This window comes from Coregonus lavaretus (assembly GCF_964263955.1).
Source record: "Coregonus lavaretus genome assembly, chromosome: 32".
Lineage (NCBI taxonomy): Eukaryota > Metazoa > Chordata > Actinopteri > Salmoniformes > Salmonidae > Coregonus > Coregonus lavaretus.
In genome coordinates, this window is record NC_140019.1 from 36,493,834 (window position 1) to 36,511,689 (window position 17,856).

A 17,856-nucleotide genomic window follows, 5' to 3' on the forward strand; every position below is an offset into this window, starting at 1 on the left:
GATGTTTTTCCTGCAGAAATAAGAGGAGAGTGAATGGGTTAAACGCTGTAAATGCAAGAGCGCATGGTAAAGTTTGGAAAGCAGGCCTAGTCAAGGCAATGGCGAAGGACTCTGAGAGCAGAACGAAACCTACCTTAGGAATCTGGTTGGAGAAGGTTCAGTATCAGTTGTCTTGCAAGGAACCAACGTCCGAAAATGAGTTTGTATGAAGAGTACAAGGCACGCGTCTTGCTCTTGCGCTTGAATCAGCTCGTGTGAGCGAATGAGCCTGGCACACGACTGGCCTCAGATACCTTATATACCCTGGTCAGACAATGGTCGTACACCTCTCGCGCTGGCATTTGTGTGAAGGATGGATGAATGGGATGCATCAGGTCTGCCCCGTGCCGCACTGCCATCTCATTAGCATAATGTATGCCTGTTGTTTGTTCGAGCTCCGAAGCGTGCCTGTAATCACGACCGTCCAATGAGAGCAGGGGACCGCTGCCCAGCCACGCGAGCACCACTGTTGCTATCCATCCCTGGACCAAAGACCAAGCCCACTTTAAGTTAAACCTTTAAAGTTAAATGAAAGAAGAAGAGGAGCAAATGACTGGAGCGCTTAGCCCCCGAGGCAAGGTCACGCTCAAAAAATAAATTAGCCTATATCTTCTGTCCAAGATTCGGTCTATAAACCTATAGAACCTTGCATGAGTATCAGCTAAAATCGAATATATAAAAGCAAAAGGCATATCTACTATCGTATTTGTCAGAAATTGACCATTTCTTATATATCGAAATGAAATGGAAAATTAGATTTTGTAAATGTTAGAAAATGAGACTGTTTTCCAAGTTTACGAATAAAACACAGAAGTTGCTGTAGAAAAATTAGATAGACATAACAAGGATACCAAACATTTAGACAGTGTATTCAAAAAGTTTATTTAAAAAAAAAAACCGCTGATTAAAGATGTAGAGTAAATTCCCCACCCCAACATATTTTAACTATTGTGCGTAATTAATGTTGCACGCACGCATGCATAAACATTCGCATTTTAGGGCTATAGCCTGTCTAGCATATAAAGCAGGACAGGTTACTTCATCTTCACAACTTTCTCCACAACTCCACAGTCAACCCTGGCTAATTAACATTCAAAACATGAAGGGCACATCAGTAAAAATGTCTAGCGCATGCATTGGGCAATTTTTTAAAGGGTTTTTAAAGACATCTTTATGAGACAGGCATACCATTCCCATTAATTATTCTATTTATTCAATTTCCAGCATCTCGCCTCTCCTTTGAAAAAAAGTGTATGGGGGAACTATTTAGAAATAGTTTGGCCAGGGACCTGCAGTGCCTTTCTCCTGACGGTATTATGAGGGTAGAGGGACAGTCATTTATAAATAATTACACAATGTTTAGAGTCTTCGGCCATGTATAATATATCAAAGCGATTATAAGGTGAATTGTTCCATTGTACGCGTCTCCCCTCACTTCTTTTCACTCCTATACGCGTTGTCCCTCGTTCCAAATTCGGGCTCCTCTGGGCTTTTGTCACCCTTTTTTCAGCCTGAGCCACTCTTTTGGCGTTATTCTTATTCAAATAGTCTCAGCAGGAGCAAAACACCCCGGCTCTGAGGCATGCTCCTAGATTCTATATCACAAATCATTTCAGTGTGTTTACCTGCACATCTGCTCAATATTTGTTGGACTACATTCGTGCATGTTAATGTCATCTATTTCACTTATTTCGATAGGCCTGCCTTTATGATAATTATTTCGATTTGTAGAAGGCTAAAGTCGTGACACACAGACTTTTGATGATGTTGCCACACGCCGGAGGTTGGCTTATTATGAAAATAAAATGTTAAAGCCTTACAGACCAATCCTGTGCTCGGAAGTACCAAACTACAGGGATTGGGATCGATTTTATTATTACAACACCAAACTGTCAGTAATAACATCAAAGACCAGGAACAGCTTGAAGGAGTATTCTGGTTTTAGTTAAGACATTAGTAGGTGGTCATGCGTTATTGCTCTTATAAAGTGATCAAATATAACATTTTTACAACATGACTTAGTTGGTTTGCACTAGAAGCGTGAGCCTGCACGGAGACCAGGCTGATTTTGCGGATAGGACAAGTCGTCTGGGGTGTAGAGAAAGCGGAGTTTTCTGCCCACACTTGAGAGAGGTTGCCTGGGCGATGCTGTGACAGGATTAGGCACGAGATGTGATTACATTTCAATAGCAGAAACACTTGAGAAAATGAAACAACCGAATTACCCAAAACAGAAACAAATAAGAACGAAAAAAGTGATTCAATTGAGAAAAAGAAAATCAATTCAATTGTATTATTAGATTTGATTTGAAATATTGTAGCATGAATTATGTTGAATCAAAGTTGATTTATTAAAAGAGTAGGCTGTAGTATCACATTTGCACGGCAGGTGCTAAACTCGTGGTTAGGAATAAATAAATGCAAGGCGCTATACTGTTGACGTCATAATACCTCTACTGACTCTGTGGAGTAAAGGAAGTGTGGGGGGATAGATTCTCTCCATTCTATAGCGGCATATTCCTCCATTTATTTCATATCTATTTATACAACCTGAATTAAAATTCAATTTAGTATGTTTTGCAAAAGCATTAATCCCCGGGTTTTAACGCGATTACTGTCTGCAAATTGTCTTTGAGTCAGAAAGTCTGAACGGAGTTTTCAGATGTTAATCTGCTGTTTAATCCCTTCCCTTGGCGTTCAAGCAGGAGCCCAGGCCAGCAGAGCTTTTTTTCTTCTTCTCCTTGTTAAAAACTCAAGCAGGGCAGAATAGGGACCATTACTTTTCAATGGTAATTCATTCCTTAGTCCAGTGCTTCAATTGTACCCAGATACTACTCTCCTCATCTCAAAGCTCCCCTTCATCTTTTTAAAGGCCAGAATGAGAGAAAAAGGAAACAAACGTATTTGTTGCAAAACCGGGGTATCTTTCGACGGAATCACGGGTTCTTGGACAGTTCGGTTCCATTTTATACCCACTGTGTTCATTTCTAAATAAACATCTAAATACATGTAATATTATCCTGGGAAAAACCACAGCTTCCATACCCTTCTAAAAAAAAATCAGGCAGGATAATGCCCCTAACCTTAAAATGAATTCCATTCCATTACATCTTCCATGCAACATGACTGGAGAACAAGAATGTTATAGAATCAACTCTAGAGACATTTTTCTTTCTTTTTCAGGTCAAGTGTTGATTGGTGCACATCACAAATGAACACATCATTAGTTGACTTTGATTGGCCAATTAGTCAGATTGCCTTATTTTATGATCATGGAAGTGTGTTCTTTATCACCACTCTGTTATACATAAGTAGGTATTTTATTCTGTTGTAGGGGATGCTACTTCACCCACACAATCATTCAAACATGAGGTTTAATAGTTATTTTTGTGTACATTTTCCGAATTAGAGTGAAAAACGTTTTATGCAAATGAATAGTTTTTCATTAAATATTTATTTGCATTAGCCTATATGAAAGCACATATAGCTCCCTCCAAAGCAAGTATGCTAAACACTGTCTTGCAGAGGCAAAACCTTAAAATGGTCATGCTGTCTGTGGTCTGATGTTATTGTTTGCCTATGGGTAGGCTATGCACACACTTTCCTCTCTTTAACCATACACCTGCTTGTTTGTGTTTTGGGAGAGAGTCAGCCATCCCTCAATTATGCTTATATCTGTGATACCTGTCTTTTTATTTTATTTGGGAACATCTTAGCTAAATTAGATTTTCAAATAGGTGCTATTATTATAATGTAATGGAATCTCATTTAGGGCAACCTGAATGCTAATGGTGTGGCCTCATTGTGAAGCGGTCTCTAGACGGCTGCAGTTCGTGAACCTGCTGCTATCAATCACATGTTCTGGTCTAAATACAAGTCCTACTGCAGGCCCTATTCACTTGTCTTCGTGTATTTGCACAAGTGCATAATTTACCTCTAGTTTACCCTGCATTAGGGTCCACAATGAACATGGTGTCTCTAAAGAGGATCTAATTCTAAAGATCCATGGCAACTATTGAGCAGATTGAGGAAACGGTTTTGCTGCAGGTTTAAAACAGTGTTAAAGAAGAACAAATATACAGCAATACTTCACCGTGATGTAGAACCTGACCTCATCAGCAGAGTAAACACCACCGTATGGCCACAGGCCCCTGGAAGAAGGGACGTGGTCCCCAGAGCTGTTGGCAACACCACCTCTATGTGCTGTACACCCAGGAGACGACTTTCTATTATATAACAGCAGTTTATTATGGTGGGATTCTGCGTTGAATGGTGTGTTATCACCCTTTAACATGTCTTCATAGGATTCATCTGAACAATAATACTGATCATGGTTATGATATAGTAATAACACTATAGTAATAAATTTTTTGGAGTTTCAACCCTTTAAGTTACATTCAACCGTTCCCCTGTATGTTGACACCGGTTGAATATATCCCTGTATGTTTCTATACCAGAACTCTTGGTGGTAGCCAGTCTACTAACCTGAACTGGACTTCTCTGATAAAAGTTATGTTCCAGAGATGGCATCACTTGTGGCGTCTCGACTGAGCCGTATGGTTTGGAGTGCAATAACTTGAAGCCGGTGCCAACAATGGAGTAATTGAGAAGGGGAAAGGGTCTGAGCTTGACTCGACAAAGCTAAAAAAAAAAAAAAAAAAAAAAAAAATACTCCCTCTTTCACTCTAATGAAGCTGTTGTCTGCCGAGTCTGTGTGGGGCTGGGGGCTGGGGGGACGTGATTTGTCATACAATCTGAAACTTTAGGAGGGCCGGAGAAAGACCTCCTCTCCATATGTCTGCTTATTTAGCATCTGAAAGCTACTGGTTAAGAGAGTGGGGGAGAGAAGAGAACGGCAGTGACTTAACATTATGCAGAAGAGGCAATTGCCTCAGGCCTCACATCACCAAGGGGCCTCGTGAGCTGGGCATAATAAAAATAATAATACTAGTAATCATTTTTATTCACACCCCCCCCCCCCCTCCCCCCGAAGCAGCAATGAGGTGCTTTTAGAGCGGGCAGAGAAAATAAAAATGATTTAATGTGAACAGAAAAATTACTTAAATTAAAGTATTTCTTTAGACAGGTGCTGCTGATAATACTGCCATCACCGTGGAGACAGAGGACATGTACAGTTGAAGACTGAAGTTTACATACACCTTAGCCAAATACATTTAAACTCAGTTTTTCACAATTCCTGACATTTAATCCTTGTAAATATTCCGTTTTATGTCAGTTAGGATCACCACTTTATTTTATAAATGTGAAATATCAGAATAATAGTAGAGAGAATTATTTCTTTCAGCTTTTATTTCTTTCATCACATTCCCAGTGGGTCAGAAGTTTACATACACTCAATTAGTATTTGGTAGCATTGCCTTTAAATTGTTTAACTTGGGTCAAACGTTACGGGGAGCCTTCCACAAGCTTCCCACAATAAGTTGGGTGAATTTTGGCCCATTCCTCCTGACAGAGCTGGTGTAACTGACTCAGGTTTGTAGGCCTCCTTGCTCGCACACGTTTTTTCAGTTCTGCCCACAAATGTTCTATAGGATTGAAGTCAGGGCTTCATGATGGCCACTCCAATACCTTGACTTTGTTGTCCTTAAGCCATTTTGCCACAACTTTGGAAGTATGCTTGGGGTCATTGTCCATTTGGAAGACCCATTTGCGACCAAGCTTTAACTTCCCGACTGATGTCTTGAGATGTTGCTTCAATATATCCACATAATTTTCCTTCCTCATGATGCCATCTATTTTGTGAAGTGCACCAGTCCCTCCTGCAGAAAAGCACCCCCACAGCATGATGCTGCCACCCCCGTGTTCTTCGGCTTGCAAGCATTCCCCTTTTCCCTCCAAACATAAAGATGGTCATTATGGCCAAACAGTTCTATTGTTGTTTCATCAGACCAGAGGACATTTCTCCAAAAAATATGCTCTTTGTCCCCACGTGCAGTTGCAAACCGTAGTCTGGCTTTTTTATGGCGGTTTTGGAGCAGTGGCTTCTTCCTTGCTGAGCGGCCTTTCAGGTTATGTCGATATAGGACTCGTTTTACTGTGGATATAGATACTTTTGTACCTGTTTCCTCCAGCATCTTCACAAGGTCCTTTGCTGTTGTTCTGGGATTGATTTGCACTTTTCGCACCAAAGTACGTTTACCTCTAGGATACAGAATGCGTCTCCTTCCTGAGCGGTATGATGGCTGCGTGGTCCCATGGTGTTTATACTTGCGTATTATTGTTTGTACAGATGAACGTGGTACCTTCAGGCGTTTGGAAATTGCTCCCAAGGATGAACGAGACTTGTGGTCTACAATTTTTTTTCTGAGGTCTTGGCTGATTTCTTTTGATTTTCCCATGATGTCAAGAAAAGAGGCACTGAGTTTGAATGTAGGCCTTGAAATACATCCACAGGTACACCTCCAATTGACTCAAATAATGTCAATTAGCCTATCAGAAGCTTCTAAAGCCATGACATCATTTTCTGGAATTTTCCAAGCTGTTTAAAGGCACAGTCAACTTAGTGTATGTAAACTTCTGACCCACTGGAATTGTGATACAGTGAATTATAAGTTAAATAATCTCTCTGTAAACAATTGTTGGGAAAATTACTTGTGTCATGCACAAAGTAGATGTCCTAACCGACTTTGTTATAAGAAATTTGTGGAGTGGTTGAAAAAACGAGTTTTAATGACTCCAATCTAAGTGTATGTAAACTTCCGACTTCCAACTGTATGTCCTGATGCTGTCTGGCCAAAAAGAGTACGGCATGTCGTCAGATACATAGGCTACAAATAGTAAGACCGACGGGCGCTCTCTCGGATGCTTTCTCTGGTGAGATACATTTGCAAGTGGCTGAAACTAAGGAAAGTTGGCAGGTGCACAGTGCAACTGTTCAGATGATGGAATTACTTTGGATGAACGTCCAAAGAACCTACTTTTTGAACTGTTTTGTTTGACAATAAGATGAAAACATGACTGGTTGTGTTTTGTTTTTTTTTACAGTTAAATTGCATGTCTTTACTATACAACCCATAACAAAATGTTGTGCACATAGGAGGGGGGGGGGGGGGGGGGGGTTCTCTGACTGGCCTCTGCCTGGGGCCTCCAAATCACTAAGTCCGCCCCTGGAGAAGCGGAGAGTGGGGGAGAGAAGGGGAAAGTGGTATAAGCTTTGGCATCAGGGAGGGATGCAGTTTTTTTGTTTGCATCGATTGATTCGAGCTGGAACAATTCTAAACTGGTGTCAGAGATGGAAGTTGGAAATAAAATATTTTAAAGCACTAGAAAATGACATTTGGCAACAAGTAATAACGTGTAACGTTCATTAGTTATTCTTTAAACCACAATCATTGACCGTGAGGAGGAGAACTGATAAGGAAAACCTTCTGCACTACCTGGTTTAGTTATTTGTTGAACATCTTTCTAAATATAGATCTGTCTCAGGTTTGAAAATGCTTCTCATTTCAGAGGTCAGTAGAAACAGAATTCATCCTCCCTTGAAAAGGCTTCTCATTTCAGAGGTCAGTAGAAACAGAATCCATCCTCCCTTGAAAAGGCTTCTCATTTCAGAGGTCAGTAGAAACAGAATCCATCCTCCCTTGAAAAGGCTTCTCATTTCAGAGGTCAGTAGAAACAGAATCCATCCTCCCTTGAAAAGGCTTCTCATTTCAGAGGTCAGTAGAAACAGAATCCATCCTCCCTTGAAAAGGCTTCTCATTTATTTCAGAGGTCAGTAGAAACAGAATCCATCCTCCCTTGAAAAGGCTTCTCATTTCAGAGGTCAGTAGAAACAAACTGACAATGTACAGATGACAAAAGGCACTTGTTTACTAATCTCCTATTCTACTGACCTGGAATCCTTTCTCATTTGTTTCTCTTTAATCTAGACCCCATGCTAGATTAAAGCAATCCACTAAAACAAGGCTGACTTTAAAAAAGGAATGTGATTGGACAAAGAGAATATACAGAGAATGGTGATTCTTTATCATGAGGAGTCACCATCAAGGCAGTAAGAAGACAGAAGACCACCAGGTAATGAAAGAACTGTGACTAAACGTTTAAACCTAATTTGCTCAGACACTAGCGCTGTGTTACTTCACACTCTACTTGCATTTACAAATAATGTAAAATGATCATCAAAATTCTCAATCCTTAAATAGTGGAAAATCAAGAAATTGGACATATCATAAAACAAAACAAAAATCATATTTAATATAGTCCTTCATGTAGCAACAACAATGTAAAACACTGCATAATGGATATTGAAATGGAATAAGCATACAGAACAATGTGCACTATTTACAGTAAGTTGGGAATAAAACTAATGGAGGACAATGCAAGCAAATGCATTATAACACACTATAGACACATGGCAAAGGCAGTCAAATTGGAATATCTTATTGTCTATTTAGATTTATGACAAAGGAGGATATCTTGAATATGGCATATTCATGAAAAAGCAATAGACTTGGAAGTTCAAACGTGAATTCAGAATGTTCGGATGTAGTGCCACTAATAATCATTATATTTGGCTGTATTGGCATCATACAGTGGTTGTGCATGGGGTGAATTAAACTAAGAATCCTTTTATCTAAAGGATAGTGTGCATACTGCCACCTTCTGGCCAGATAGTGTAGCAACGCTCAGGATTATCTGTGGACATCTAGAAGATAGTGTGTGCATACTGCCACCTTCTGGCCAGATAGTGGAGCTTCTAGTAGCAAAGCTCTCCTTTTCTTACTTTCACAGCTTTTACCAAAAAAAGTTGATAAAATATTCTTTACAAATAAATTAATACACACAGACTGTAACACATTTATATTTAAAATCCAGTTGTTTAAGACTAAATAAAATGTGTTTAATGCCTAATGCATTACCACCAACAATGCCTGATGAGAGATCCATTTCTCTTCTCCCTCAGTGGTTTAGTAAACTATTCAAAAACAAGTACAAAAAGGTATCCCATAGCTAATAGCTAAAGCAATTAGCAAGGTTGTTATAAGCCAAGAAGCATCCTTCAATATAAAATGGATATGTACATCACAGTGATAGCAGAACAGTAAGCAGTTTGTAGGATAAAACATAAGTAAATCGTTATTTATATCTGATCATGTATTTTTGACACATAGGTTGTGTCCATACTCCCATGTTATTGCAGTCTTCTGTCTGTCTGGGCTCAGTTTACGTGTGCACACATCTCTTCCTCTCCTCAGATAACATCCTCTTCATCTCTTCCTCTCCTCATATGATCACTAACTGTAAGTCGCTCTGGATAAGAGCGTCTGCTAAATGACTAAAAATATTGTTGTTTTTTAAATGATGTTCTCGCCACCTTTTCCTTTCCTCAGATGACGTTCTTCTCTCCTGGCGGTTTCTCCTCATTCTCTGTCTTCTTGGTGAAGACGGAGGACAGTTCCTGGAGGAGCAGTTCCTGAGAGGGGGTACAGGGCCTGTGCTGCTGCCTCCTCCTCGGCACTGGCTGGGGAGACTCCTGGAGGTCCCCTCCTCCACCCAGGACCAGGGTATCCAGATAACCAGCAGGGGGCAGCAGACCCTCTCCTCCCAACCGCAGCGAGTGCACCGGATTGGGGCCAATCATGCGGTCCAGGGAGCCTGTCTTCCGGTGGCCCAGGCTGAGGCTCAGGGACCGGTCAGGGACCTCTTGGGTCACTGAGGTGTTGTTGGAGAGGAAGCTGGTCTCCAGGGACTTGAGGACCTGCAGGCCGAAGTCTCCTACCTCCTCATAGAGGGGCTCTGGGGGTTCTGGGGGCTCTGGGGGTTCTGGACACTCCTCGAACGAGTCCTGCTGCACCTTCATGGGCTGGGTGGAGGGGAGGGGGGAGAGCAGAAGAGAGGAGAAGGGAGAACGGATTTCGAATTTGAACCCAACCCAGAGTTATTTGTGTGTTTGATTATACACTATGTAAAGCTCTGGAAGGTCTGAGGCAAAAGCAGAATTAGAACTATTATAATAATTAGGGGGTTGAGATGTAGCTATCTGTTAGGGATTATCTGATTTTAAGTAGGTATTAAAAGGAGATGATCTGCCATTACAGTGACAAAGAAACATGTGGTTAATTTAAAATGGGACAAACATGGAAGGGAGTTGCCCTTCTTTGACCACAACTTTAAAAACAACAGACTTCCTCTTATTAAGGTCTGGCCATTGTTCTAGCACCTCAGCAACAACCTCAAGATAATTACTCCACACACAGAGGGACGAAATAAAAACTTGATGATCAAGCCAAAGGGCGGCTATTTCAAGAATCTCAAATATAAAATATATTTTGATTTGGTTAACACTTTTTTGGTTACTACATGATTCCATATGTGTTATTTCATAGTTTTGATGTCTTCACTATTATCCTACAATGTAAAAAATAGTAAAAATAAAGAAAAACCCTTGAATGAGTAGGTGTGTCAAAACTTTTGACTGGTAGTGTATATATTTTACTTTTTAGTCATTTAGCAGAGCTCTTATCCAGAGCGACTTACAGTAGTGAGTGCATACATTTTCATACCGGTCCCCCGTGGGAATCAAACCCACAACCCTGGTGTTGCAAGCGGCATGCTCTACCAACCGAGCCACACAAAATGAAGGTAAGTATGAATATTCTAAACGGCATGCAACATTGAAATGACAGAGCACCAGGGTGTGCATACTTACAAAGAACATAGAGAGAGTCCTTCTGGCATGAAGCTTTCGCTGTAGAGAAAGACACCAGTACACCCTGTGAGATACAGACACACAGAGACAGTTTCCCTGACCCAGATGAAGCCTATTGCTGGACTCAAAAATGATGCTTTGACTTGCTTTTCAGTCCAGAACTAGTCTTAATCTGGATCAGGGAAACTGGCCCATAGTGAATACTGTTCAGTATAGGGATAGCATTTGGAATACTAAATATACTAGACACCAAAGGGTTACAGAAAGGGGAGACAGAAAGGAATGATCTTGATACAAAAACAAAAACAAGCTTTGTGTGAAGTAAACAACTTGGGCTAATGGAGTCTTCTCAAAGTTCAGAACGTCAACAACAACCCAAATGTGCGGTACTGATGTGACTAAAGGCTCCCCATACCAGGTTCAGTTAGCTAAAGGCTCCCCATACCAGGTTCAGTTAGCTAAAGGCTCCCCATACAAGGTTCAGTTAGCTAAAGGCTCCCCATACTAGGTTCAGTTAGCTAAAGGCTCCCCATACCAGGTTCAGTTAGCTAAAGGCTCCCCATACTAGGTTCAGTTAGCTAAAGGCTCCCCATACTAGGTTCGGTTTGCTCCTAGCAGAACCCGGCTAGGCGAAGCAAACGTCTGAACCTTGCATACTCCCTTAAAAGACGTTCGCTTAAAAAAATGAGGAAAAAGCGGCAATATTACTGTTTGTCCTTCTTGAGATGCCGTGGCAAAAAAATAGCCAGTATACACTTCGTCAAAATAGTTTCGAAGTTTTTACCAATTTTACATCTAACTAAGATGTTTGGTGTGCATGAAATGTGCATGAAAACTAGTCGTCTCTCGTTGAATGACAACACATCATTGGAGAATCCCATCCATAGTTCCCACTCCTACTAGGAGTAGTACTGTTGACCAATCACAGACAAAGGGGCGTAGACTTTTCGGCTACCAAAACGAACAAAAACCCCAAAAATGTCATGATAATATATGCGCAAACTATTTTGACTGGGAAGCATGCGACAGGCTTAAAAGTATAGGGTGGGTAGAGGGTGTGGGTGGTTGTCTCCTGCAGAACCATACCAGAGTCTGATTGGCTGACAGCATGGTAGAGTTGGAACGTACCAGAGTCTGATTGGCTGATAGCATGGTAGAGTTGGAACGTACCAGAGTCTGATTGGCTGACAGCATGGTAGAGTTGCTCTCGTGTCCGTCCCCTCTGATTGGAACTAGGGGCATGGTCCCAAACTTCTGTTTGTAGATGTCTGAGGAGGAGTGACGCCTCAACACCGGAGGTCGGGGGTCATCATTCTGTTAGAAGGAATCAAGTGAATAGAAATTAATCAAAATGGAATCGAATGGATAGAATTAAACAGACAGAAGTAAAAATCTAAAGCGTAGATATTACACCCAAAAATGAGGGGGGAAAGCAAACTCAAAGTAATGTAAAAGTGATGCAACACTTGGGGGGGAACTATGCTCCACAACATACCTGTGCTTTGAGGAAATTGGTGACCCAGTCCCATAGGTCAGACTCACAAAAGCAACAAAGGTACCTGGGAGACACAAAAACACAAAGCAGTGATTAGCTCTTAAAGGGGAGGGGAAGGAGATCTGATTTAAAGGGGAGGGGAGCGGCAGATCTAAAACAAGACATTCCAACCTCCCTCCAAAACAATGTAGTCCACTTACATAACATCATAACATCCGATGTCGTGCCAAACCATTCGATATACAGAGAACAATGAGGAATTTCAAATACTTGAGAAAACATGATGTATGTGCTATAAACATATATGTTTCAATCTTATCCAATAGAAGTTGATTTCCAGACATCCTTTGCAATGACCAGAATAATGTGTAACAAGATTGTGGTATTTCCTTTCATTGCCAGACAAGATTTTGAAGTGAACACCTACAGCTGATGTTTCTCCATCACGAGAGTCAAGCCCCATCTAGTGGGCGGTTTCAACTTCTTTCGAATTCCCACGTAGATCTTCATAGACTTCAGAGCCCATTCCTTTTCAGGCTTGATGCTCTGAAATGACAAGACATTTTGTACAGTAAGAAAATATGTATCGGACACACAAATAAAACGGACAATCACAGCTCCACCTGCGATAACTACACTGGCCCATATTAGCGCAGAGGTCCATCTTCAAGGTGTGACCGTGACGCGAGAGCAGAAATACCTTTTTGTCCTTCAGCAGCAGCAGCCTGTGGTCTTTGATCTGAAAGGTGTGTTCCTGAAAGCCTTTTCCGTGGAGGAGTTTGGGGGGCTCTTCACGACACTTCAGAACTCCCATCTTCATTATCTCACTCTCGTAGGCTGTGAATAAAAAACATCATCATTGCAATCATACTGTGTATAACAATGACAGTCTCCAAATAAACTAAATATTGTCACGTTTGAACGTAAGAGCAACAAGAAATTGGGCTGATTGCAATCGATGATCAAAAAATCAAAGAGGGTCGTTTGATTGTGATTGTTTGGATTGATAGACCAAGCTAATGATTGTGATTGTTTGGATTGATAGACCAAGCTAATGATTGTGATTGTTTGGATTGATAGACCAAGCTAATGATTGTGATTGTTTGGATTGATAGACCAAGCTAATGATTGTGATTGTTTGGATTGATAGACCAAGCTAATGATTGTGATTGTTTGGATTGATAGACCAAGCTAATGATTGTGATTGTTTGGGATTGATAGACCAAGCTAATGATTGTGATTGTTTGGATTGATAGACCAAGCTAATGATTGTGATTGTTTGGGATTGATAGACCAAGCTAATGATTGTGATTGTTTGGGATTGATAGACCAAGCTAATGATTGTGATTGTTTGGGATTGATAGACCAAGCTAATGATTGTGATTGTTGGGATTGATAGACCAAGCTAATGATTGTGATTGTTTGGATTGATAGACCAAGCTAATGATTGTGATTGTTTGGGATTGATAGACCAAGCTAATGATTGTGATTGTTTGGGATTGATAGACCAAGCTAATGATTGTGATTGTTTGGGATTGATAGACCAAGCTAATGATTGTGATTGTTTGGGATTGATAGACCAAGCTAATGATTGTGATTGTTTGGGATTGATAGACCAAGCTAATGATTGTGATTGTTTGGGATTGATAGACCAAGCTAATGATTGTGATTGTTTGGGATTGATAGACCAAGCTAATGATTGTGATTGTTTGGGATTGATAGACCAAGCTAATGATTGTGATTGTTTGGGATTGATAGACCAAGCTAATGATTGTGATTGTTGGGATTGATAGACCAAGCTAATGATTGTGATTGTTTGGATTGATAGACCAAGCTAATGATTGTGATTGTTTGGGATTGATAGACCAAGCTAATGATTGTGATTGTTTGGATTGATAGACCAAGCTAATGATTGTGATTGTTGGGATTGATAGACCAAGCTAATGATTGTGATTGTTTGGATTGATAGACCAAGCTAATGATTGTGATTGTTGGGATTGATAGACCAAGCTAATGATTGTGATTGTTTGGGATTGATAGACCAAGCTAATGAGCTGTTTCTCCGGGCTGCGCAGTATTCACCAGTCAGGATGTTAATGCCCTCTCCTTTGGGAACTCTCTTCACCACCAGGTAAGCGGAACTAGGATCAGCCATTTTACACCACTGTAGTGCCTGCTCCAGCACTTTCTCTTTGGGGTGTAGGGGGCGCTCTGTGGAACAAAGACAACATTTGAACATTATATAACAACTATTCTGGGATAGCTTCTCTTTGAAACATGAAGACTTTCTCACAGTCCAAGAAATTCCAGGAAATGAAACTATATATATATATATTTTTTTTTTACAGTGGTAGTTTAGTTATTAGAGCTAAATGCTATTTTGAGCTGTTTTTAGACTTTCTATAGTATTTCCCAGTCAGAGATATTAATATCATACTCCTCACCAAGTCAGAGAGATATTAATATCATACTCCTCACCCAGTCAGAGAGATAGTAATATCATGCTCCTCACCCAGTCAGAGAGATAGTAATATCATGCTCCTCACCCATTCGGAGAGAGATAGTAATAGCATGCTCCTCACCCATTCGGAGAGAGATAGTAATAGCATGCTCCTCACCCATTCGGAGAGAGATAGTAATATCATGCTCCTCACCCATTCGGAGAGAGATAGTAATAGCATGCTCCTCACCCATTCAGAGAGAGATAGTAATATCATGCTCCTCACCCATTCAGAGAGAAATAGTAATAGCATGCTCCTCACCCATTCGGAGAGAGATAGTAATATCATGCTCCTCACCCAGTCAGAGAGATAGTAATATCATGCTCCTCACCCAGTCAGAGAGATAGTAATATCATGCTCCTCACCCAGTCAGAGAGATAGTAATATCATGCTCCTCACCCATTCGGAGAGATAGTAATATCATGCTCCTCACCCAGTCAGAGAGAGATAGTAATATGATGCTACTCACCCAGTCAGAGAGATAGTAATATGATGCTTCTCACCCAGTTGTCCTTCCTCTATGGCCTCGAACGTCAGCCACACGTCCTTCTCCCCTGCTGGGACGTTCCTCATGTACAGGACCTGGTTAGTCAACTCCTCAGCACCCATAGCTGGAGACACCTACAGAGAACCAGACCTTAGAGAGATACCTACAGAGAACCAGACCTTAGAGAGATATCTACAGAGAACCAGACCTTAAAGAGATACCTACAGAGAACCAGACCTTAAAGAGATACCTACAGAAAGCCAGACCATAAAGAGATACCTACAGAAAGCCAGACCATAAAGAGATGCCTACAGAGAACCAGACCATAAAGAGATACCTACAGAGAACCAGACCATAAAGAGATACCTACAGAGAACCAGACCATAAAGAGATACCTACAGAGAACCAGACCTTAAAGAGATACCTACAGAGAACCAGACCATAAAGAGATACCTACAGAGAACCAGACCTTAAAGAGATACCTACAGAGAACCAGACCATGAAGAGATACCTACAGAGAACCAGACCATAAAGAGATACCTACAGAGAACCAGACCATAAAGAGATACCTACAGAGAACCAGACCTTAAAGAGATACCTACAGAGAACCAGACCTTAAAGAGATACCTACAGAAAGCCAGACCATAAAGAGATACCTACAGAAAGCCAGACCATAAAGAGATACCTACAGAGAACCAGACCATAAAGAGATACCTACAGAGAACCAGACCATAAAGAGATACCTACAGAGAACCAGACCATAAAGAGATACCTACAGAGAACCAGACCTTAAAGAGATACCTACAGAGAACCAGACCATAAAGAGATACCTACAGAGAACCAGACCTTAAAGAGATACCTACAGAGAACCAGACCATGAAGAGATACCTACAGAGAACCAGACCATAAAGAGATACCTACAGAGAACCAGACCATAAAGAGATGCCTACAGAGAACCAGACCATAAAGAGATACCTACAGAGAACCAGACCATAAAGAGATACCTACAGAGAACCAGACCATAAAGAGATACCTACAGAGAACCAGACCTTAAAGAGATACCTACAGAGAACCAGACCATAAAGAGATACCTACAGAAAGCCAGACCATAAAGAGCATTTTAGCTTCCTGGAAATGCTCATGTCCAGCATGTATAGTATAGGGGATGGTAGATGGTTATCATTGGAAATCCCAGGCCTAGGGAAACATTGGTACATTATGGGAGGCCACCTGTCTGTGTAAAGCAAGGGTCTCCAACCTTTAGCATGAGAGATACTTTAAAAAACTAAACGTTGCCAGCTACTCTGTTTTTTTTTTTTCAATCCTTCAAATAGGCCCATTCTTCTCTTCTCCTCTACCCTGCAACTCTTCCCCGGGTCCTTGGTGTACAAGAGATGCGTTCTCTGTCAATATAACTGGTCAAATAACAGTTAATAAACAACTAAGGGGGCCCCATAAAATCATATTTAGTATTTTCTTGAATTCAGTTCTCTGTTATTACCCCCCCAGTTTTTTCCCCTTCTGTTTTATACTCTCAATATTATTTAAATTATTCATATTATTATTCATAGAGAAACAATGGACATGTATGTTCTGAGTCCATGTCAACGATGAAATCACATCAGAATAATTTTTTTTTTTAGGTCTGGAATAATTTTTTTTTTTTTTTTTTTTTGAGTGTATTTCCCCTTTAACTGTGCATCTAGCGAGAGAGGGATGTGTCTGTCTAGCCATGTTTCCGCTGTTAGGACTACCGCTGCAGACCACGTCATGGCGGAACAATCTCCACCCTATTGATACAAATAATCACCATATAGTTCCGGTCGGTAAACACCTACTTTGCATTTAATTGAGAAGGTTTTGGGGGACAAGGTTTCTGTTTACCCACACGACGGTTGTCATAAGCGTCGCTAACCGGCTACATACAGAGTGATAGACAAACGCGCGCACCAAACAGACAGGCGGGGCAATATTGCTGGAAATTAAATTGGCAAATATTGTGTTAAGTTTGGCTTTTTTAAGCCAGCAGTGTCTAACCAGGTGTGGGATAATGTTGATGTGGCTTTGATTGGATTCCCCAGGAGCTTTATGTTAATGACAGTTTGCATAATGTTGATGTGGCTTTGATTGGATTCCCCAGGAGCTTTATGTTAATGACAGTTTGCATAATGTTGATGTGGCTTTGATTGGATTCCCCAGGAGCTTTATGTTAATGACAGTTTGCATAATGTTGATGTGGCTTTGATTGGATTCCCCAGGAGCTTTATGTTAATGACAGTTTGCATAATGTTGATGTGGCTTTGATTGGATTCCCCAGGAGCTTTATGTTAAAAATGCATGTACATTAAGAATTGATTGGCGAGCTACTCATAGGTGATAGAGAGACTAGTGGAGGGGCTAAATCATAACAGCACCTTTCATTAAATAGAAATCAGAAGATAACCCGGCTCCACTTACTTTCAGAGTTATGCAGCAGTCCGGCATCTTCTTCTCCAGGTACACTTCAATGATCAGGTCACCTGCTTGAGACAGCTGCAAAGACAGGTTACTTATTACAGACAACAGGTCTGTCCAACCAATGTGTTATAACCCTTTATAACCCATCATAAATCTTTATAAACGGTTTTTAAATCCTTCGTAAAGTGTACCTGTGTGTCCTTCCAGG

General features: G+C 40.8%; 1 protein-coding gene across 1 annotated transcript in view; it reads right to left on the minus strand.

Annotated features, from left to right (window-relative positions):
* Positions 1-8,228: 8,228 nt before the first annotated feature.
* The window catches only part of LOC311107274 (arf-GAP with Rho-GAP domain, ANK repeat and PH domain-containing protein 3-like), a 58,457-nt gene continuing 48,829 nt past the window's right edge, over positions 8,229-17,856 (minus strand). Inside the window, exons 22-30 of the mRNA XM_084149754.1 lie at positions 17,649-17,723; positions 15,208-15,325; positions 14,286-14,414; positions 12,904-13,040; positions 12,631-12,749; positions 12,204-12,267; positions 11,879-12,022; positions 10,709-10,747; positions 8,229-9,862 (exon numbers count right to left, since the gene is read on the minus strand). Of these exons, the coding sequence (XP_084005880.1) occupies positions 9,386-9,862; positions 10,709-10,747; positions 11,879-12,022; positions 12,204-12,267; positions 12,631-12,749; positions 12,904-13,040; positions 14,286-14,414; positions 15,208-15,325; positions 17,649-17,723 (1,302 nt within the window). The 3' untranslated portion in view covers positions 8,229-9,385. The remainder of the gene's footprint in view (positions 9,863-10,708; positions 10,748-11,878; positions 12,023-12,203; positions 12,268-12,630; positions 12,750-12,903; positions 13,041-14,285; positions 14,415-15,207; positions 15,326-17,648; positions 17,724-17,856) is intronic.